General features: G+C 37.7%; 2 protein-coding genes across 2 annotated transcripts; one reads left to right on the top strand and one right to left on the bottom strand.

Moving 5' to 3' along the window:
* Nucleotides 1-715: 715 nt before the first annotated feature.
* LOC148010472 (taxane 2'-alpha-hydroxylase-like) lies at nucleotides 716-4077 on the bottom strand. Its single transcript, XM_087671337.1, has 3 exons — nucleotides 3995-4077; nucleotides 3148-3886; nucleotides 716-2833 (listed from the first exon to the last, which is right to left on the bottom strand). The coding sequence occupies exons 1-2, from the start codon at nucleotides 4007-4009 to the stop codon at nucleotides 3710-3712; spliced, it is 192 nt and encodes a 63-aa protein (XP_087527463.1). The 5' UTR covers nucleotides 4010-4077; the 3' UTR covers nucleotides 716-2833; nucleotides 3148-3709.
* A 4004-nt stretch (nucleotides 4078-8081) lies between these two features.
* LOC148010471 (chaperone protein dnaJ 8, chloroplastic-like) lies at nucleotides 8082-9089 on the top strand. Its single transcript, XM_087671851.1, has 3 exons — nucleotides 8082-8404; nucleotides 8614-8682; nucleotides 8910-9089. The coding sequence occupies exons 1-3, from the start codon at nucleotides 8105-8107 to the stop codon at nucleotides 9087-9089; spliced, it is 549 nt and encodes a 182-aa protein (XP_087527977.1). The 5' UTR covers nucleotides 8082-8104.
* Nucleotides 9090-23293: the final 14204 nt, after the last annotated feature.

The raw sequence follows: 23293 nt of genomic DNA, 5'->3' as shown, positions 1-23293 counted from the left end.
TCAGATTCTGTTCGCTGTGCCATCTAATTTTTACAGGCATAGCCCATGTCTAGAAGAGTTGCTACCATGACCACTCTAACTCCATAGGCAAAAGCTGCTAGATAGAACAAGCCTCTTAGAAGTGAGATTTCAAGTGTGCATAGGCTTCATCTAAAAGATTCGACAAAGATTCACAATAAAGAATCCTTGATTTTCTAAAATGCTAGCTAAACATTGATACTCCTATTAGAAATGATGATGTCGATGAAAAATGTCCTACAAGCAAGCCATATTCCACAAGAAGTTAGATTGGTCTTAGCTATTGAATATCCAATGTGAACTAAAGTACCAATCCATAGATGGTTTCAAGAGAACTCAAGAAACCACTCCTTCAAATCCAATATGCCCAATGATTCTTATGAATTCATTAAGCTCTAAGAAGTCGATACAAAAGGTATCATTTTTGAGTTTACTTCTACTGATTCTATGCATCATGGAATTCAGCGTGATCTATGTTGAATACATCTCCTACTTCTTCCACATGTGATGTCGCTGTGAGCCTGCAGCCCTCAGCTTACACATTGCTGCTAGTGATGTTTGCACTAATGACTGTACTCCAAAACATGTCTATCCACATGCTTTTTGAAACGTCCTACCTATGATATGGGGTGCTTCAAAGGAGAAAGGCATGCACTGTTTATTAATTGCTATCCTAGACACAATTCTGAAAGTGATTATGCATCAAAATTAAGATTTTTATTGGTGAGAACTGGTACCTGAGCAACGTAGGGATCAATAATTTCAAATGATGTGTTGTTGCTCCCTCAGCCATAACCTATTTGAAGAGTTAAAATTAGCACCATGTAAAGTTGCAACTTGTGATCCTTCAAATGATGGCTGCAAATTTTGGAGTTAGTATACTGATAGCATTATAAAGAAACCAAATTCAATGTTTATACACTCATACATACAAATATTTTAGTTGGTTACACCTTAACACCACCTAATACTATAGAATCACAGAGAAACCTATCAATAGTGCTTTACAAAATCATAAGGCATCCCCTCCTAGTTTGCCTTGCCCATCCTTATTTATCCTCAACCTGATCCACTCCTCTCCTTTCTAGTGTATAACTTTCTGTACATGATACATCAGCTCCCTGCCCTGCTATTCCTTCCTCAATCTCTGTCTTTGACTTTCCTACCAACACTTAATGCCTCTTGACTCACCAATTCAGCCTTTTCTAGAAAAATAAAGTGTAGCTAATTATATTATTCAAAACCATTAAAGAACTACCAAGGGATCAACAACATAGCTGGAGCTGAAAGATGACATCACACATCATGAATACAAGGCAAGGAGCTAGGCAAACCCGGTATGAAGGAACAACTGCCCAAGCTTGCGTTGTCTTTCTTATGCCATATATTAGCTGCTCTATTGATGTCAAGCGTCTCCCTGAAGCTACTCGCAGCCCATAAAGAGATTGCATAATGGACTTGTCATGTACTGAATGGCTCATCCAACTGAAAATTGGCTTCAAATTTTGCATCTCTTCAAATTTGATCTACTATTCTTAAAAAACCATGTTGAAGAAAAGGACAAGAAAATTTCTTAAAACTCTCACCTGAGCATTTGTGGTTACTTCCTTTGTGTCATGATCCTTTGGCATTTCATAAGGTAGCATCCCACTGACATCTTGCAAGCTGGAAACCAACATTGACTGGTAATTAGTACATGTGCTTAAACATTACTGATGGTGCCTCTGATGAAAGCCATGCCATGGTGATTGATGTTGCTTGATGTTGCTTGATGTAGCCCTTCATGTTAGCAGCCAGTTCCCAACTATCCTGACTCCTCATCATCACCTTCTTCGTGTGCCCTATGTCCTTAGTTTTCTGCTCAATGTGAGTCTTGGGCACCATTGTCCAATTAGACTACCATTGTCCAATTCATGGAGGAATTACAGGCTGTAGGGGCTTCTAGGCAGTAGAAGCACAACACCCCAGATGTTCATCAACTCTCTCTCTCACACACACACACACACACACACTCTCTCTCTCTCTCTCTCTCTCTCTCTCTCTCTCTCTTCCATTGGCTTGACCACCACAGTGGACCTCACTGCAATACTGAGACTCAACTGCCCTCCTCCAACAGACCTCAGGTCCACTTTATCCATGCCAGGTGGAGGTAGAAGCTCAAAGGTCTGCACCATCTTGCCCAACACTAGTGCTAGTATTAGCAAAGCTATAATACTCCTTAGACAACTCCTGCTTGAGCCAAATGGGATTAACCTGAAGTCAGCCCCATTGAGCTCTATCTTCCACTCCAAAAACCGCTCCGGCATGAACTTTTCTGGCTTGTCCCAATACATGGGATCATTTGCTATGACCCATGCATTTACTAAAACTATTGTGTTTGCTGGAATGTCATAGCCTCATAGCTTGGCTGCTTGGAGGTTCATATGGGGTACCAACAAGGGAATAAGCATGTTTCTTTGGAGGATTTCCTTCACTGTGGCCTGATACAAACAACACCAATGCTGGGTACCGATGTTTCTTCATCTTCATTGACTTGAAGAGAATTTTGCACACATGAAGTGCTACAGTTCCAAATAATCTTTTGCACAGATCTTGCATTTCATCCACATATACATGCAGAATATTTTCAAGGGTCCAAAAATTATGCACAAATCTGGGAAGCTTGCCTGAAAGTAGGCTAGATTTGGAACATCAGGCTCAGTTATTGGTACAGCCTTTCCTAACACTGAATTCAATTCATCCCTTATCTTCTTTTGGATGTATGGATTGTTCACTAGCTCTGCAACGTCCCATTTCGATGTGATCACAATGTGGTCTCAATTGTTGCACATGAAAATAAGTCCAAACAATCATATAAGAACATAATTCATGAATGTTTGACAAGGTGAAGAATCTAAGCACTTTATAGAATCAATTTTCCCTAAAGTGATTCCTTGTAGCGCCTACAGGTGTACAATACTGAGTAGAGTGTCATCCATTATTAGACATTTTTCTTCCACCATGAGTGAGGAGAACTCCCTATCTATATACAGATCAGGTTTTAAAGGCCCCCAGAAGTACTGAAGATTGTTCGATGCTCCAAGTGAGAAGATTGAATTTTCTACAGCAAGATACAGACGAATAGCCTACCTGCAACATTCATGTTTTGAATAAGATACAGCACACTGTTTTCACAGATCTCTCCTTTGAGGAAGGCGTCCAGAAAGAAGTCCACTCCAATCTTCTCCCCCTTCTGCCTGCAAAGCCAATTAGAAGAATACATCAGAAATTACAGGTCTTGCAGAATGGTAGGAATTGCACCCATACAACATCGGAACCTGTTTGTAGATTAAAGCATTGCACCGTGGGTCTCAAAATCCTCAATACATAGCATTTAGGTTAAGTAATGTTTCCTTCGGTACAGTACAATAGATGGTCGGAATCTACAGACAGGGAGGGAGCTTGGAGGGAGGACGGTGGGTGGTAGCTCATACTAACCTCTTCATCCTCGTAGGAAAACAGCATGTGCGCTTTCAAGGGGCTCATCACAGTCTTAATGAGCTGTTACCTTTACAGAATGTGTATGTGTACATATATATTTAGTGTATTGTAGATTCATCGCAACAACAAAAACAGATCAGAGAGATATTTCTTCGTTATCTTGATCACAGGCCATCCATATAAAGCAGCAAATGACGAGTAACTCTTGCTTCTAATTGCGCTCGTTAAGAAATGCATCCCGAAGAAATGCGTGCCTCCGCTGGTTGGCGTCCGAGACTTGCTTGAGGTACCCGCGGAGGAAGGGCTTGAAGGAAGGCACAAAGTCACCATAGACATTGTACTTGAAGCTCTGCACGAGAAGGCCATTGTCCCTGTTAAGGGTCATGAGCTGCACATAGAGGGGGTCATCAAACCCTTAATTTGAACCTTGTGTTGAACATCATCCTGTAGACAATGTTGTACATCATGAGCTGCAGATGGTTGCGGATGACAATACCTGTGGTAAGCACATTGGGCTTCTTTCGGTGCTTCTGATTCTAGCTAAAGTTTATGTAAAATGAAATGAGCTAAACAATCGTGGTAGGCCCAACACATTCACACAACCCAATCGCGAATAGCACAATAGACCTAGGTAGAAAGAGGTAGAGGAGAAGCCCGACCTTATCCTAGAATAACCTTTAGATACTTAGGCTATCCATTGGGGGTTGATATTATTTAGTGAGAATTGAATGAGTTATGGACATACTCTACAAGAAATTGAGATATTCATCTACAACTACCTAGCCTTTATATGGAAGATTGAAGGTGATATGGCAATATATCAATTCAGAAATCCACTTCTATCTACCCCTAACAAGCTAGAATCAGAAGTCCCTGATCTCTTTGACAGCAAGGTCTATCTCTTGGACTACTTGTTGGGCTAATTGTTGGTGGCATCTAATTTTGACAATGTGAGTTTTCTACTCAATGTGAGTGTTGGGCACCATTATTAAGAACTAAAGTAGACAATTCACTCAATCAAAATATCTTTTCTAATACAAAAAAAGAACCAAATTCAATTGAGTAATAACAATAAACAAACATATAGCTCATCCTCATCAAAAGCTCACTGATAGTTCAATTTCATTGAGTCCATGTTGAAGACAATAAATTGTCCCCCTCTACTAATCAAACTATCATGTCTACTATAAGTGTTTATACATATTTAGCTACTCAAATGTTGGCTAATAGTTAGTTATTAGTTAGTCATATGTAACAGTAAACAAGAGTAAGTTGCCAAAAGTAGAAAGGATTTCAAGAAGTGAAAGAAGGTAGTAACAGAATGGAGGTATCAAGGACTCAATCGGGGACTTGGAAGTACAAGATGAGAATTGTGTGGTTGAGTACCCTATCTCCCAAGATCAACTTACTTATATGGAAAGTCACCATTAAAAATCAATACCAAAGATAAACAAGGAAAACTAATGTGATTTTCCCCACAATGACTTATGTGCTTCTGAAAGAAAGAATCATTAAGAGTTGTGGGGATACTAGAAATAGGGAATTTGTGGCCAAAGAATCCAGACTTAACACAAAATGCACCCCCAAAAGCATTAACACAACACTTATCTTTTTGCTCATATAGGACCTTTAAATGAGCAACAAACTCCTAAGTATATGGATTTATCTTGTTCTCTCTCCACCTTGGTAATGCTTGTTCTGTAAACCACCTTTAATTAGAATCACTTTAGGTCCCCTTCTTATGATCATGCATTTTTTTGTGGGTAATCTTTTGGGACACCTACATATTATAGTGATAGGACAACTAGATGGGCTATGGATATAGGCACCAATGTATTTTATATAACCATTTTTCAATCTATTTCCCATTTTTATTTCTTTATAAGACAAACTTCCATGTGCACTCTTACCATGTCATTGGCACTCTATGTTCATTCCAAACTACTTGGGACTAGGGGAAACCCCAGAACAGGTGCTTGGTACATTCCTTGTTATTCCTACATGATACACACCACGAACGTACCTTAACAATCTTGGAGATCCTAGCTCTAATAAGTAGCCTATTGATTGTCATTTGTCACTACGGATCTTTAATATCCCTTTCTTTCTTGCACACCCAGAGTGGGTTGCCTATGGGGGATGTTATAAGCTTAGTTAGGTGCACCAGTTTGGGGTTTGGTGAAGTTGACCATTGGGTTTTGTGTCCGGATGTGACCTTACAAAGCCAATGACTCTCTCTCTGTAAGGCCAATTGATGAGCAATTGATCGCATGTAGTTCTTTCTAGGTTCCTCCATCCCTAAGATCAAGGTCCATATTGACAAAGAAAAAGTTGATTTAGTAAATCAGAGCCTCATCTATAGCAAGCACAAGGTTCATAACCACATTCTGTATAGAGCACCCATGGATGAAACCATATTTTCTCTAGTAGACCACTTTGGACAACAATATCCCAATTCTCATAGCCAAAGTTTTGGCTAGAACCTTGTATGCACAAGGGAGCATTGTTAATAGGCCTGCAGTGAGTTGGCTTGCTTCTCTCAAAGGACTTGGGCACTAATTTAATGAGCCCTCTATTTAAAATCTCAGAGAGGTATCTTGAGGCACGAACCCAATTAAGTTCAAGGGGGAGGCCATCATGGCATTGGGCCTCCCCCTTTTTCATTGCCCATAGTACTATATTGTTCTCATCCTTGTAGAAGGGCTTTTTGAGCATTAGAGCTTCATGCATAGGGATCCCTTTAACAAAGTCTCTAAAGAAGGCCTCAACCTAGCTTCATAGTCATGTGACTTTGGGGGATCAGTTTTGAGCAATCAAGGAGAGGTGGCAACTAAACATCCAAGCAATCCCTTGATCATCAAAAAACATATTACCCATCTCATCTTCTACAAAAACGATGGTTTCTATCTTGTGTTTAGATCTAAGTGCACCTAGAGACCAAGTAGTTAGAGCATCACCCATGATGTCTCACATACCTTTGAGTTGGACCTTAGCAATAGAGACCCTCCTTTCTTCTTCCTTTCAGAAAAACTCCTCGATTCCAACTGCAGTACATGATCTCAAAGAGTAATGCCAAGAGCACTTATAGCAACTTCTCATGCCTTAGCAACAAGGGGGCAATTCCCTCTTCTACAAGCAACCATCTTGGTGCCATGTCTCTTTGCGGCCTTAACAATGCTCTCTGAGCATTTGATCCATTTGAACATAGGAGATTTCATGTTTTCCTTGAATCCTTCCCATGTGCGACATAGGGATTTATCATCAAGAAAAGGTGTTGGGTCTAAATGGGGAGGGACCATTAGATATCTTACCTAAGAGGATCACCCTAAGGGAGATTAAAAAGCGGATATGGTTGGATGCCATCTCTGAGAGGATGGAAAGGACCCAAAGACCATTGGAGATCCACCATGCATGCATATTAGCATAGCACCTATACAAGTCGGTAGTGCACCATGTGGTCCCCTGGTGTCTGTTGTGCCAAGTAAACACATCTTCCACCTTCTTGTGCTACATTAGGGTTGAATAGAAGGTTTAAGGTGGTCCCAACTATCCTTGTGACACAATATATATCATGTGTAGGTGCGACTTTAATAAATAAGTGTATATGCAAATGCATGATTATCTAGACATTAGATATATAAACCATGCATGAGAATATGAATAAATACCTAGGATATGAAAAAATTACATTCGCTAGTTTACACCTTGATAAATTTGCAAGTTTCCTGTGCTACCATAATAGAATCTTCGCAATACTACATCACATTAAAAGTTCTACACATCATGTGATTAGTACATAGAACTATGTTTGGTGCAAACAATATCTATATGAAATGGTTTTTCTATCACTGCCTACACATGAAAAGTGTCTTTGAAATGCAAAGCATGCAAGAGGAGATTGAGATGTAAGCTACATTAATAGTTGTCCAAGACTTAGTAACATAGGTTCGGGTCCAACACATTAGCATAAGATGGTTTTAAGAAGTGTTACTTAGCTTATTATGATAATGACTATTTTCTATGACTTATTAGTTATAAGATTTATTTGTTAAGTAAACACTTATTTTACTAGTTATCGATGCCTTTATGTTTATCTAATAAAATTAAAATCCTAGTTTAAATCCAAAACTCCCTACATGGTAACTAGAAAAATACATGAATTTACTAGATACTAGTCTATCTACTAGTTCTAACTTCATTTCTATATAGTAAAATTAGAAACCTAGTTGAGATCTAAAATTCCCTACTTGCTAACTAGGAAATTTTATACATTTACTAGATGTGAGTCTTTTTACTATCTAGTTTAGTGTCTAAAGTTCCTTGTGAACTTTACACTATCGGATTATGCGTTAACCATGCCACGTCATGTTGGATAAAATTACCAAAAGAAGAAGATATAGTGACAATGGTGGAATTGATTGGAGTATAAAAGTCGGCGCGGATTAGTTCCTGCCGCGTCCAAGCATATATATATATATATATATATATATATATATATATATATATATATATATAAAAGCAACTCGTCCTCATTGATCACACACAAGCCTGCGTATGTAAAAGCAGAGGAGAAATCGATCCGCATCAATTAGCGACCTCCCTGGAGATGGCGGCAACTCTCTCCGTAACGCCATTCTTATCAAGCCGGACCAGTATCGATGCATCAGTACTCCCCTCGCAGAAGCCAGAACTAGACCGGCTGACGAACTCTTTCGTGCACCTGCCCATCACGAAGCCATTGATATGGATTGGCTGTAGGAGGAGATTAGTATCGCATGTAGCTAAGAGAAGAATCACTGCTGCTGCTGCTGCATATAACAGTTCAGAAGCTTTCTCCACCCTTGGCCTCCGTCCCGGCGCTTCTCCTCAAGAGATCAAGATGGCTTATCGACAACTGGCGTTGCAGGTATATATTCCTATCATCATCATCATCCTATAAGCGTATACGTAAACTCTTGTGTACTGGAATATTATTCCAATTTTGGCAAGTCCATAATTAACTGTCTGATGAAAACGTTGTGAATATCGTTATCGAAGTAAAGTACGCAGAGAGAGAGAGAGAGAGGTTCTTTGATCACAAGATTAATCAAGCGTCGTGCAATCTCTTTAATATAGTTCCATCCTGATGTCTGCAAAGGAGACTCGTGCACAACCAGATTTATGCATATCAACAACGCTTATGAGGTGAAATCAATCTACCCACTTCATAACTTTCAGCCACCTGCGCCCTATTAATCACCAAACCATTTTGTGTGTGTGAGTGAGTGTGTGTGTGTGGTATGATTTACTTCGTCAGATTGTCACCTACACATGGTTCCCGGCCAAATATTCATGTGTTGTTGCTGGATGTTGTTAATGTCAATAAGATACTGATCAAGATGGCTCTGAGATTGTGTGCTTTCTTTCGACAGACAATCATGGATTGCTTCAGCGGTAATGGCAATGTATTAGAGGTTATGGAGGCTGACAGTTCATGTCCGGAGCCCATGATGGGTGTGAATGATGATTCATGGGAGGATTGGGAGGAATGGATGGGATGGGAAGGAGCGGGCACGAGAGACTACTCCAACCATATCAATCAAGATCTCTGATCCAATGATCCAGTCCTCCAAAGCGAAGGTGTATATAATAGAGGCAGCTATTGCGAAGGTGTACATAGAGGCGGCTACCTCAAGGGGCCTACAAATTACAAGAGCTCGCTCTATTTGAGCATCCTTGGGTTAGCCTTAACTTATGGACGACAAACTTATTGTTACTTGTGTATATAGAACTTGGTCGACCATAAGAATTATTGAGATTTGCGTTTCATGCGCACAAAATATGTAAATGTGCAGTAGTTGCCTTCAATCTTGTCATTTATGACACACATGGTTGAATCTTTGATGATTTTACAAGGATTGGGTGTTCTATTCTTGGCTCGCATTCCTAAGATAAGGAACTAATCATGACCATAGTCTAATTGTTGACACAAGTCTCATTGACTTGGTTTCATATTTTCTTATAGCATTAGTTAAAGGCTAGTCCTTTTAATACGCAATGTCTTTCTTATCATCAATCAAAATTTTCTTTAGTAGTACTTGATGGCTAGCGACAATATTGTACCTATCCTTTTATTACCCATCAATTTCCCTTAATGGATGCTCAGAGTGATTTAACAAGTGGGAGAAGAAAGTTTGACCCATATATTCATGGTAGTTGTTTTTTAATTGTGACTCCATATGTTTAAGGTTGTACCTAGGTTAGCAAGGAACAATACTTGCATTTGACATCATTATCTTCTCTCTCCATTAACATATGAGATCACCAGGCTAATAAAATCTTACACAGCATACATGAACTCAATTTGGACAAGTTTGAGATGATAGCTCAATATAATTTCGCTAAGATAATAGCTTACCTTAAGATGATAGCTTTGAAATACCATGTATGCACCGATCCAATTGCTATACACATGACCCAAAATCAAGACATAGACCCCTTTGCCAGAAACAAAACTTGTGTATACATAGATTTCATTCAAGTCAAAGCAACTTGCATAAATCCAAAAGCTTTTTGATAGATGTTTCAGAAGACACATATTTCAGCCCAAAATGAACTCTTGCATCAAGATATTTTGTAATAAATCAAGAAATCTTAAAATTCGTCCATACTATGTCTCATTAGGATTATCTGTAATGTAATATGTACTATTGGGCATCAATTTTATGAGTTATGTTCACATATTAAGAAAGAAGTACAATGATGTTAACAAATTATGTGTACGTAAGAGAAATGAGTAAAAGTAGCTTATATTATCCGTAATGTATGAAATATCATGTTTACATTATTTTCAACCATCTATTATGGTTTTAGTATCTAGTATGCTAGCATATACAACAAAGGTCATATATATTTCAAATAGGTATCACCACCACCCTCTCCCTCTTCATTATAATCTCCATTGCCCTAACCATGCTCATCCTCATCACTATCATGCTCCTCAACATTATGATTTTCACCCTCCACATCATCCCCTTGTGTGTTGTTCCCTTTCTCTTCAACCAATTCATTACATTGTTTTCCCTATAGAAATAAATAATTCAAGCTTAGAATACTAAGAAATTTCAAGGTATTTCACAAAACAAGTGACTTAGTAAATTCTCTACACCATGATTTCATACCACTCTTCCTTTGTGAGGATTTCCCCACTCCCATAAGTGTGTCCATATATCTAGGTTGTTATGTCGATGTTGCTTATAGCTTGTCTTATGACTTGTGGATAGTCAACCAGCAAGACCCAACTACAAAAAAAAATCATTTAAGAGTATTAAATATAATAAATGCTAAATAGTCAAAATATGATGAACCAAAAATTTTAATTTGGATTTATTGTGCCTCCTTCTGTTGGTAGGGTGAAGACCCCATGCTCCACCCTACTTTGAGCCTCTATCCACACGACTCGATGCATTTAGCTGGTAATACACTTCTAGCTAGGGTTTTGCGTATCTCTCTTCATATTGTTGGGCCTCTACCTCTCCCTCTTCATTTTGCTAGTCATCTTTTGCTATGTTGCTATAGAGAGGGGCTTCAACCACGACCAAAACTCTCTCTACCAAAACATCCTCTTCCATGAGATGCTTACGCCCATGGCTTGCTGCTGTTGCTACTAGTGGTGCTGCTACTACTGTTGCTGCTGCTGTTGCTGATCCTATTGCTGCTGCTCCTCCTCCTCCTCCTCCTCCTCCTCCTCCTCCTCCTCCTCTCATGGGACGACGGTTCATGCTATGGGGACTATGAAAGTGCTTGCACTTGCGAAAGGAAAAACTAATATTATTAGAGTTACTCAAGACTATGTAGCCATTTGTGGTCGAGCAGGTGGAGGGGAAGGTGGAGGGGTGGTCATGTACTTATACAACTCATAACTATGGTGGGGGGGTTCCCAAAGAAGGCCTTTACCTTAGTCATTATTATCTCTCTTTCATCCTCAAGTTGGGGTCTTGAGATGATATTCCCCACCACATCAAAATTTGTATTAAAATAAAGAGGAATATCTACAAAAAAACATAGCATAGAAACTCGATTATTACTATAGCAAGCCATGATTATAAAAAAAACCAAATATTAAACTAAATATAAGTGGATGCACCTTTGATTAGTTGATGATTTTTCTTTCCTTTTCTTCTAGCAACAAAATGGTGCACTCTAAACAAAAGAAATCAACAATTAGATACTTTAGTGATTAAATCATTGGGTCTATACTTAGATAATTTACTAATTGAATTTATACTTAGCTTAAGCTTAGTGAGGCCTAGCCTAAAATGACTTTAGCATAGACGAGCATAGCCAATGACCATGACTTTGGCATAGCCTAAGCTTAGTGAATCCTAGCTTAACATCACTTTCCTTACCCATGTAGTATAGATAAATATTACCTAAGCCTAGCATCATTGGGTATAGCATGGCATGCACTTATCTTGCATCTATGTTTCAAGTAGGCTTAGCAAGGCCTAGCCTAGCCAAGCCTAGTTTAGAAAATGATGTGGCTAGTTGATGATGAAGCACATCCTATGGTTTGCAAGTCAAGCCTAGTTTAGCATATTCTAGCTTACACTTATCTTATGCTGATTCTTGGATTTGACCTAACAAAGCCTAACCTAGCTTACATTTGGCCTACACATTTTTGTGCAAGTTCTAGTTTTTTTTCAACAAGAGGAAATTCGAAAATAATGTGTCATAGTTTTGAATTGGAAACACGTATAAATGAGAATTTATAATCTTGAAAAAATTTGGCACTTTTTTGTTTAAATTAGTTGTATTTAAATGAGCTATCTAAGATTGAGCAACACCACACACATAAATGGGGTATTTACAATTATTTTGACCCACCCGTAAATCCACATTGCCCTTCCACATCTCTGTTCTAATTTTGTTGTAGTGAAGAAGCATGAAAGAAGTCCCCTTCCTCTTAATGTTTTGCTTAGTCCTCTCCCTCTTGAGCGCACTTGTTTTGTTGCCATTTTTTAGCACATTGAAATCTCCTATAAATCACAACTATATTCTGCCTCAAATCCCCCCACAAGCATATATCAAAGTCTATGTAAAGATTCTCTTTCTTCTCTGGTATAAGGTGTCCTACAATCATCTAAACTTTAGCATGAACCACATAAACTTGTTAAGTAATATTGAAAAGACTGAAGTTTCATTGAGTATGTAAAGCTACTTGTCAAATCTTCATGTCTAGTTGTAGAAGAAATGTAACTCCTCATACAAAGAGATTAACTAGTGTCCATAGGTGTATGGGTAAACTCCATGATGAAGATTGACCTTTTCTTTACTTTCTTCACTGGAAAACCATATGACATTTCACTTGGGTGTTGACATTGTCGAGATGGGTGACCTCTTGGGAAGTTTTTCTTACAAGAAAATGGTTGCACCTCATGTGTAACCCACGGTGCCAACAAGCTCTTTGTAGCCTCTTGCTAAGTATGCCAAGGTATATGCTGTGTTCATTGCCTTCATTATGAGCCATCATAGGGACACTACCCACAGTGTTCACTAGCTCTATGAGCCCAATTATGATTGGATATCATAGGATTTAAAAAAAACATTGAGTGTCATCCAATTATGATTGGATGACACTAGATTTTAAAAAAGGTTTGAGTGGATGAAAATATTCTATTTTATAAAAACTAGCTCCTTTTTCATACAAGATAGCCATGCTATAGAAAGCATATCATTGCTTTTCTTCCTCACATATTGAAATAGACCCCCTAACATCATTGATGATGTTGGTTGAAATGATAAATGTGCCCCCCTGCCCCCTCTCTAACTAGTATATAGAGGGACAAGGAATCACATAGAGACACCATGAGTAGGAGAGAATGCTTTGATTTTGACTTTGAGTAGAGGAGCAATGACTATTTAAAGATTTTCTATGATGATATTCTTGTTGTCTGACTCTCTACACCTTCACTTTAGCCTACAAATCCTTATCAATCCTTTTTCATCACCTTTTCCTAATGGAGATATCTATTACTCACTCTACTTTGAGAGCCAATAAAAAATTGTTACGATATGATGGACTCAAAGAGTAGAAGTACAATTGTAGAGTAGAACAAGTCCTACACACAATGAGAGCAAAGCAAGTGGCTATGATGGAGCAAGCAGTTGTGATGTCAAGTAAAATTTTATGTGAATATTTATTGCATTGTTGTGATCTTTAAAGATTATATTGATGGATTGAGTCCATGCATGGTGTATTGGAAGTGGGTGTGGCTATTCCCAAGCACACTATTCAGTTCCACCACCAAGAATTGGTTTCAGCATCATGGGTGCTAGAATCAAACACATTGACAATAGGTGTTGTGATATTTAAAGATACATCATGCATGGTGTATTGGAAGTGGGCATTGTTATTACCAAGCATGCTACTGAGTTCCACCACCAAGAATTGGTTTCAGCATCATGGGTGGTAGAATAAAAAACCGATAGACAAGTGGTCTCTCTACAAGGGGCAATTGAACACCCAAGATAGTGATGGCTAATGGAGCTCTAGGGAGGCTTCTATAGGTCTAGGATGGGATCAATGACTTTTCCAAATGCATTACAAAAGGTCCCTATACTAGTTAGAGAATGGTTAGTTTTAGTTAAGATTGGTTTGGTTGGTATTGGATGATCTATACAAGGTAACACTTAGTGCTAATAGTTTCAATGTAGAGCTATTTGCTAGTCTATCCAGAGTGGTTCTTTTACTTTTTAATATAGGGTAGTTCTTTTCTCAAAACATGTTGCAAAGAATAATATATGATTATAGGCTGATGGCTAGTTTATTTGCCTCATTTAAAATAAAATGATTATTTTGTGAACATTTTTTTCACTTGTTTTGGTATATGTGATCTAAGGGCATGTAATGAGCATGTGCTAAAATATTAAACTAATTTTGAATGCCTAAAATAAGTGTGCTAGGAGTCTAATTGGAAAATCAAAGATGTTTTGGATGTGTGCATGAAAAGCAGGAGGGTGACTTCTTGAACAAGAGTTGTCTTTTGGCCAGGTCAACTCACATAGCTGAGTGGCTCTCAACAACAAAGTTTAGAGTTGAATGCTAGCTTCCTTAGGTTTTGTATATTAGAATCCAACATAGCACTATTTTAGGGGCTAGTGTGAAATAATACTTGTGATTGGGCAACTACCCAATGTTAGTTCCTTGGGTTTTCCCAAGCAGTATATTTTAATGATGGCTCATTGTGGCAAATGTAGTTGCAACCCATAAAAATAAAAAAATCAATACATTTAGGATACTTCCTCTTGACCTCTTTATCTCTATCATACTCCCTCTCTCTCCCTCTTCCTCAGGCTTTCGGGGAGCATCTACCACTTTGTTTACTTTAAAGACCCATTCCACGAAATTTCCTGATTGTGCTATCCAGGAAAGCTTTTCACTTTGTATCAATTCACCTATATAATATTCACCTCAAATAGTCTAAGATAGCAATGGAAGATCCTCTCTGAGAGAAAAAACTCAAGAAGATATGTGTATACGAGATAAAATCCTCTTATAAGAGAAGATAACCTACACCATCCAACATCAACTGTACCTTGATATCCTCAACCCTTAGCATGATAAACTCGCCCAAGAGGCAATTTGTAATGTTGAGTCCTTTTCAAAGTAAGTCTTCTTGAAGGGGGTGTGTACTAGGAAAGTTCTTGAAGATGGACTTGATGTTGCAGCTGGCTTCTCAGGCAAGCATGCCTAGCTTAGGCTTAAGTATATTGAGGTAGAGTTAATGTTGATATTATTGGTTTTCTTCATGGAAAAGAGGATCTTCATCAACACGTGGATTCTTGGGGTGTTTTCTCTTTATGTAAGTGTTATCGTGATGTTATGAGGACATAGTGTGAAAATGTATGGAATGCATCATCATCCGACTTTTCTATTGATCTAGAGAGTCAATGTGATCTGAGCCATTAGTACTAGTGGGAGTTGCATGAATTATCCAAAAATACTAGATTTTTGGATAATTTTAGTCTATTTTTGATATTATTTATTGTAAAAATTCGAAAAAGTTAGAAAAAGCTTCTAGATTAGGATGGCATGAAAAAAGCTAGTTGCTTTTTCAGCTAGTTAGGGGATTCTCACAAGAAGGACAGATTGACAAAATTGTGCGCGTCGCGATCGCTGTAAAACAGGCTGAAAACTGTAGATTCTTCGACAGCGTACCTTGACTTGTTGCAGCCTATGCCTTTGAATATGCCTCATTGGTCTAGATAAGCCTTTGAGTTTTGTAGAAGTTTGAAGCTAGACTAAAAAGACTAAAAAAATTTAGTACTTTGCCATGAGAAGGAACTCTAAATATGATTTTTCACCTTTCAGACATGTTTTACACACTCTTTTGGAGGAGGGAGGTGCTATGATAATTTCTCTACTCTTTTTACAATCCCAATGTGTCCTTGAACTCCCCACAACCACACTAACTCTCCCTATCATGTATCATTGCAACCCTACTATCTATCCTTGCAAATCCCATCATTAGTCCTGCTCTAAGTGCTTGCCAATCTCCTACTCCACTAGGAGTCCACTAGTCTACTACACAATACCCCTCCTTCCCACTAGATTGCCCTCCATGTGACGTGCCCATCTGAGTTGCTTTCTTCTCGGTACATTCTTAGTAGTCCATCATCAGGATATATCCTAGACAATGCCATCTGCTACGACTCCGTGGAATACCTTGGAGTTTGCTGTCTAGGTCCTCTTGAGTCTACCCCACAGTGGAAGTTTTTAGCCATTTCCATGAGGATTAACTTTATTTTGGGTTCCTAATAATGGTCAAGTCACCTATCGATCATCTAGCATCAGTATTTCGAGTTCTCATAGGATCACTCGAACTGAGGTAGACTTTCATTTTGCACTTGGTTCAAAGAGAATGGGAGACAAAGGGGAGTGCATCACATTGACCCCTTTGCCTGTAAGGCAAAATTCCATTTTGACCCTTGAAAATGATGCAAGTCAGGTTCTTCCTAATATCTAGTGGCCATTCATTTTACCTTCTTTACTAACATCATTCTTATGAAAAAATCTCTCGGTTAACCAAGGCTATCCAGTCGTAGGTTTGGATCTGTCAAGGACCCATCCATCCATTTCCATCAATAGAGTATTTTAGTTACCTAATTACCTACCACTTTAGGTTTGACATATAAAAACAACTTCTTTGATTATCTTCTGGTACAGGTTCGTTACAAGTGTTTTTCACGACACAAAAACACTGTAAAGCAATTCTTTCTCAAATAGTTCCTTTAAGATAATATATTTTTACCATGTTTATTGTTCAATATCAATTCAAAGGTATTATTCCCACCAAGTTGAGCCCCTAGACTAGTATTAGGACTTCCAGAATACTATCTGGGTTTGAAGGGTAATCGACACTTCGTAAGAGTCTAAGGAATTTCTAACTAGAGCCCCATGGTATCCTCAACTCCTCCTGCCCAACTCAAATTCCCTACGACAGGACCTTTCACATCTTGGTCAGTCCATACTCACTAATGTGAAAACAAAAACCCCTTGGAGTATTTTTAATTCATGCTAACCTTGGAGAGGTCTAGCATCATCAGGGAATACTATCTAAGTTAGCATTTCTGTGCCTATCAGAATACTACCTCAGTTGTTGGCAATCTGTACTTGATTATCCACCTTTTATCTTGCTAATTTAAGAAAAAATAGAATCAATTTTACAACCAAAAACAACTTACTTCAAATGTATTATACACAACAATTTCAATGAATTTCATTTCAAGACAAATCTTTTTCCTAGAATGACAATATCAGGGCTAAACTTAGTGTAAGTGATAATATCTTCCAATAATCTTCTTGAATTACTCTTCCTCTTGGGATCTATCCCAAGATAAAATTTAACAAGAGTTTACTTTTCGAAAGTCCCCTCTTCGTGAGTTCAAACACCCCCTCAGAGACAATGAACTTTTCTTTGGGCAACTTAAATAAAACCATGTCACCTTCTTTGAAAATGCATACTGGTCTTGTTGATCAACATATGATTTTTGTCGATCCTTGGCAGCTTGAATATCTTGCCCGATAGCTTTTACTTCTTGATCCATTTCTTCTAGCATTTGCTTAGATGCTTCTACCCATAGGGTAGGATCAAAAAAACTTTATGGCGTAAGACAACCTTGCCCATACAATGCTTGGAAATGAGGACTCATTTGAATACTTTGATGATATGATGCATTGTAGGAAAATTCAACTAAGGCTAGATATTGGGTCCATTGATTTGGTTTCTTTTTGTAATAAGCTCTAGGTATATCTTCAATAACTTGCTTAACCCGATCCATTTGGCCGTTAGTTTGGGGATGGTAAGTAGTATTAAAGTAGAGTTGAGTTCCTAGAGCTTTAAATAAGCTCTTCCAAAAGTTTGATCCGAAGAGAGAATCACAATCACTGACGATTCTCTCAGGTAATCCATATAATAAAAAAACTTTCTTAATGAAAAGTGTGGTGATATGAGAAGCCTTGTAATTGGTTCTTAGAGAAATAAGATGTGCAACTTTTGTTAGCATATAAATGACTACCATAATTGAGTTATACCCTCCTTATATGGGGGGTAATCCAACTATGAAGTTCATGCCAATCTATTCCCATTTCATTTTAGGGATGTCAAGTGGCTGGAGCTTTTACCTAGCAACTTGACATATTCCAACTTTAATTCACTGGCAGTAGAGACATTCACTAACATACTTAAGTATGCCACCCTTGAGTCTCTCCTAGTAGAAGCTTTTTCTGATTGCGTTAAGAGTCTTAGCATATCCAAGATGACGTGAAAACAGAGAATCATGAGCTTCCCATAGTATTTTTTTCTTGAGCTCTTGACTCGTAGGAATACATAGTCTTGTATTGAAATAGAAAAGCTCCTCATTTATGGAGAAATCCTGATACTTAGACTTGAGTTGTGGATTTGTATCCTTAATGGGGATTTCTCTTAGCATTCTTTGATAGCCTAGATCCTTTACTGCTTCTTCTTTGGCCACTTCTATGATAGGATTATTGGGCATTGAAATCATTGTGGCAAGAGTTCTTGTCCTAGATGGTTCCTCCAAGACTAGAGTATTAAGCATTGATTTATGGCTTAAGGCATCTACAACCACATTCTCTTTGCTTGGTTTGTATTTAATTTCAAAATCAAATTCTTGTAAAATCTTGACCCATTGGCATTGCCTCATGTTGAGGTGGTCTGGTAGAGTGAAAATCTACTTTAGGATTTTGTGATCAGTTGACTAAGGAAAACATGTTACCAAATACATACTGCCTCCATAATTTGAAGGCATGAATCACAACAAGTAATTTTAGATCATGCATGGTATAATTCCTTTCATGGATCTTTAATTTTCATGAAGCGTAGGCTACTGTATGTCTTTCTTGCATAAGAACGTATCCTAATGTAAGGGAACTTGTGTCACTTATGACTTTGAACTCCTTGCTTAAGTCAAATAGCCTTAATATAGGGATGGTTACCAAACTATGCTTAAGATTTTCAAAGCTAGATTGTTTGATAGATGTCCATATGATGGTGACTTGCTTCTTGAGTAGGCCAATGAGAGGTGCATCGATTGAAGCATAGTCTTTAATGATGACTCTATACCAACTAGTTAGCCCTAGAAAGCTTTGCACTTCTTTGATTGTTGTTGGGGATAGCCAATCTTATACGTCTTTGACCTTGGTGATTGGATCCATTGAAATGCCATCCTGTTGACACTATGAACCTTAGATATTCAACGTGCTTTTTGAAGAAAGCACATTCCTTCTTTTTAGCATACGGCTTGTGAGTTCTCATTGTTTCAAGAACTATTTGCAATTGTGGTTCATGGTCTTTTTCATTCTTGGAATATGTTAGGATATCATGGAAGAAGACAAGGACGAAATCATCAAGATAAGGTTTGAAAATGTCTTGCATCAATCTATTGAAGGTGGTAGGAGCATTGGTTAATCCAAATGATATCACAATAAATTCATAATGATTGTACCTTGTGTTAAAGGAAATTTTAGAGATGTCTTCTTCCTTGATTCTTTTGTGATAGTAGCCCGATTTGAGGTTAATCTTTGAAAATATCTTTGCTTCCTAGAGTTGATCAAGAAACTCATCTATCCTTGGGATTGGATATTTATTTTTCACGGTCACCTGGTTCAAGCCATGGTAATCAATACAAAGGCAGAGTGTTCCATCTTTCTTTTTTTGAAATAATGATTGGGGCTCCCTATGGCAAATTACTTGGCTAGATGTATCCTTGGTCTAATAAATATTTGAGTTGTTCTTTTAATTCAATGGCTTCAAAAATTGACATCGAATAGGATTTCTTGGCTACAGAAGCAGTACATGGAATGAGTTGAATCTCATGATATACCTCTCTTATTGGTGGAAGCTCTATGGAGTCTTCTAGAAAAACATCTGCATAATTTTTAGCTAAGATGGTTGGCCTTTGGCTTCACTATCTTGCTTGGCCTCGTTGACTTTAATTAGATAGACGGCTAATCCTTTCTTCAATCCTTTCATTATTCCATAAAGATTTAGCTAGTTGTTTTCCTACTTCTCCCTAAGTGGTTACTTGTTTCCCTTCTAGATTTTGAAATGTAATTTGACCATTTCCACAATGGATACGAGCATTGTTTGGAATTAACCAGTCCATACCTAGCAAGCATTCATAAGCTCCAAGGTTCATAATCTGAAAACTCATTTTGGAAGAATTCCCACCCAGACTAAATTCTACCTTGCAAGTCTGTTGTGTTGAAAGAACTTCTTTACTATTTGCTAGCTGCACAAGAAATATAGGTGCATGAGTAGTATTTATGCCTAGATTTTTTGCACATCTTGTTGATATGAAAGAATGGGTACTCCCATAGTTAATTAAAATTGGAAAGGGTTTACCTTGATAATTTGCTAGTGTCTCAATCATCGAGAATTAGTGATTGGAACCCTTCTTGTTGAGAATGGGATGTACACTTGCTCTTTCCATATCAATTTCCATCATAGGATCTTTATCATCATTGATCTCCTTCAAGGTTATTCCAACAACTTTGCCCTTAGCAGCATGGTTCTACCCTCAAAAATTGACCTCCTTTGTGGTTGTCTGGGCCAAGCTTTGGGCACTATCTCTTGAAGTGTCCCTCATTGTCTTTTCTTGTGGGTACAATGTTCCCCACTATATTTGATTTGGCTCTCTTTGTCCTATCTAGTTGATATAGCCCTTGGGCTCTTTTCACATAGCCTTGGGAGTTTCCCTTGGGCTCTTTTGGCATAGCCTTGGGAGTTGCCCTTATTCTTTTGATGGGTTTTGTTCCAAATTTTTGCATTTCTTAGCTTTTTCTCCATCTCTTGAAATATTGGAGCCGTTCAAATCAATGCATCTTATATATTTGATGGTTGCATTAACTCAAGACGCGTATTCAAGGGTGGATTTAGACCATTGCAAAATTTGGATACTTATTGTGAAATATCCATGGATGGTGCATATTTTAGAAGCATTGCGAATTTGGAGTAGTAAGCTTCTAGACTTAGGTAGACTTAGGTTGAGTTGCTTAAAATTAAAGAATTCATTCATCTTTTGGGCTTGATATATGGGTGGAAGGTATCTCCCATGCACAGTATCCTTAAGCTTGTCCCAGGCGATAGTAGTTTTGGGCATCCTTGCACCACTAGTTCCACCAAAGATGGGCATCCCTTATCAATTTTAGTTTTGTGATCATTACTTGATTTGAGGTGCAATCCCTATATCAATGAAATAATCTTCCATAGATTTTGTCCATGTTTCCACTCGGTTGGAGTATCCTTTCCCTTACCATTGAATTATGGCAGCTTGTACTGTTTGAGAAGAAAAGTTTTCTCTTGAGCTTTTGTGCTATTGAGGTTCGAAGTAACATCCAGGAAATTTAAATAAAATTCAGGATCAACTTTTTATTTGGTAATAATATTCAAGAAAGATGTTAAATTGCTTCATTGATCTCATTGATCTTGGAAAAGAAGTATGTATTATTTAATTTTCTTGATAGTAATTAGGGTTTGTACATTAAAAATAGAGTTTTAATTAGAGCTAGAAATTGTTTCTATCTTTCCACTTATTTGTGGGTCTCGAGTAACTCAATAGATCTTATCAATTGAAGTTGTGGCATGTAAATCCATTTTTTGGTATTTAGTGGGAAGGTCTAGATATCCATCTCTGTAGTAGTTATGATGAGGGTCACTCCCTAGAATAGCAATTCTATCGACCAAGATGAACGTAGTTAGTTCTTCATATATGTGGTGATTTTGGTGATTTAGTTAGCCATTAATATGAAGAATGGAATTCTATTTAGAGTCATCAAAGAGAAATAGTTCACTGAGCTTTAAGCTCTCCATTCATTGGATTTGCCTAAGGTTGAACTTGATATAGTCAAGATAATCAACCTCAATGTGATAATCAATCTTATATTTCCTCTGACGCCATTCTAGACAGGAGGGATAAGGATAGTACATTCACTATAAGATAGTCATAGAATTATTTTGCCATTCGTATTTCAACGAATGCATGGTGGATATACACATGGCCTAAAGTACAAGGAATTTCTTTCTAGCTTTGTGACCTTAAAATAAATTGCTATTAGTTTGTAATAACCTTATTCCCACTAGGGTTTAACAAATCTAAACTTCTTAAAAAATTTCAAAAAATTACAACGAAACGGATAGTATTTTTCCATTATTCTTGGTTGCTAAGGTGACAATCAATTTTGATTGCAATAGGTGGACAAAAGGAATACTTTACATCTCAATAGGAAGGGAATACATTATTCGAGTAGCTCAAAGGCTTATATTATTCTAGAAAGAGGATTCCCTATTACAATCTAGGCATGACACTATGATACATCCATTAAAAAATGATTAGGGTTTTGGGAATGAATATCCAAAAATCTATATTTTAGGGGAAGATTAGGTAATCCATATTTTTTGTAGTTGTAGTGACTGAAGCGGCCTACAACCATCACTCAATCAACCGATATAACCTTTGTGATCTCCTCGTAGATGTATTAATTTAGTTTGACTTGTTGTCCTTTGGTAAGCATGTTCAAGTTTAGTTTGGCCTTGTAAAATAGATAAATCTTGGCAACATTAAGACTTTCCATCCATTTTACTCTCTTTAAATTGTTCTGGAGGTAAGCAAGATGATTTGCATCAATGTAACAATACCCTTTGCTTAACGTCCATCGTCTTTCACAATTTAAGGGTGAAGGATTATATATCTGATCTAATTTTTGCATCATTTGGTTTTTATAGCAGTCAAACCTAGATGTGTGCATGGCTGACATAAACATGACTTGGAAAATCAAGAATTGTTCCACAGTTTGTCCTTCTACAAAAAATCAAGAACACATGTTAACCAATAGAAGAATTCACAACTTAAGGAAAATATATCTTTTGTTGTAGTTACAAATCTTTACTAGTTTTTATACTTGTGTCATATCCTATATTAATCTAGGCTCTAATACCAAATGTGATGTATCCATCTGAGCTGCTTTCTCATTGGCACATTCTTAGGAGTCCATTAGGAGATATCCTAGACAACATCGTTGGAGACTTCATGTGGAATACCATGAATTTTGTTGTCAAGGTTCTGTTGAGTCTACCCCACAGTTGGTTCTTAATAGTGGTCAAGTCACCTATTGGTTAGTTAGTATTAGTATTTTGAGTTCTCACAGGATCACTCAAATTGAGGCAGACTTGCATTGCACTTGGTACAAAGAGAATGGGAGACAAAGGGGAGTGCAACACATCAATCCTTTGCC

The sequence above is a fragment of the Lygodium microphyllum genome, chromosome 29, assembly GCF_053477565.2.
Source record: "Lygodium microphyllum isolate KBCC chromosome 29, Lygodium_microphyllum_v1.1.10, whole genome shotgun sequence".
NCBI classification, from domain to species: Eukaryota; Viridiplantae; Streptophyta; class Polypodiopsida; order Schizaeales; family Lygodiaceae; genus Lygodium; species Lygodium microphyllum.
This window is presented reverse-complemented; position numbering and strand designations above follow the sequence as displayed.

What these genes read in the sequence shown, in the direction of transcription:
- LOC148010471 (XM_087671851.1), top strand. Translation starts at nt 8,105, where the DNA reads ATGGCGGCAACTCTCTCCGTAACGCCATTCTTATCAAGCCGGACCAGT. An exon ending in ATCGACAACTGGCGTTGCAG is followed by an intron (nt 8,405 to 8,613) that starts GTATATATTCCT and finishes TCTTTAATATAG; the next exon opens with TTCCATCCTGATGTCTGCAA. An exon ending in ATATCAACAACGCTTATGAG is followed by an intron (nt 8,683 to 8,909) that starts GTGAAATCAATC and finishes TTCTTTCGACAG; the next exon opens with ACAATCATGGATTGCTTCAG.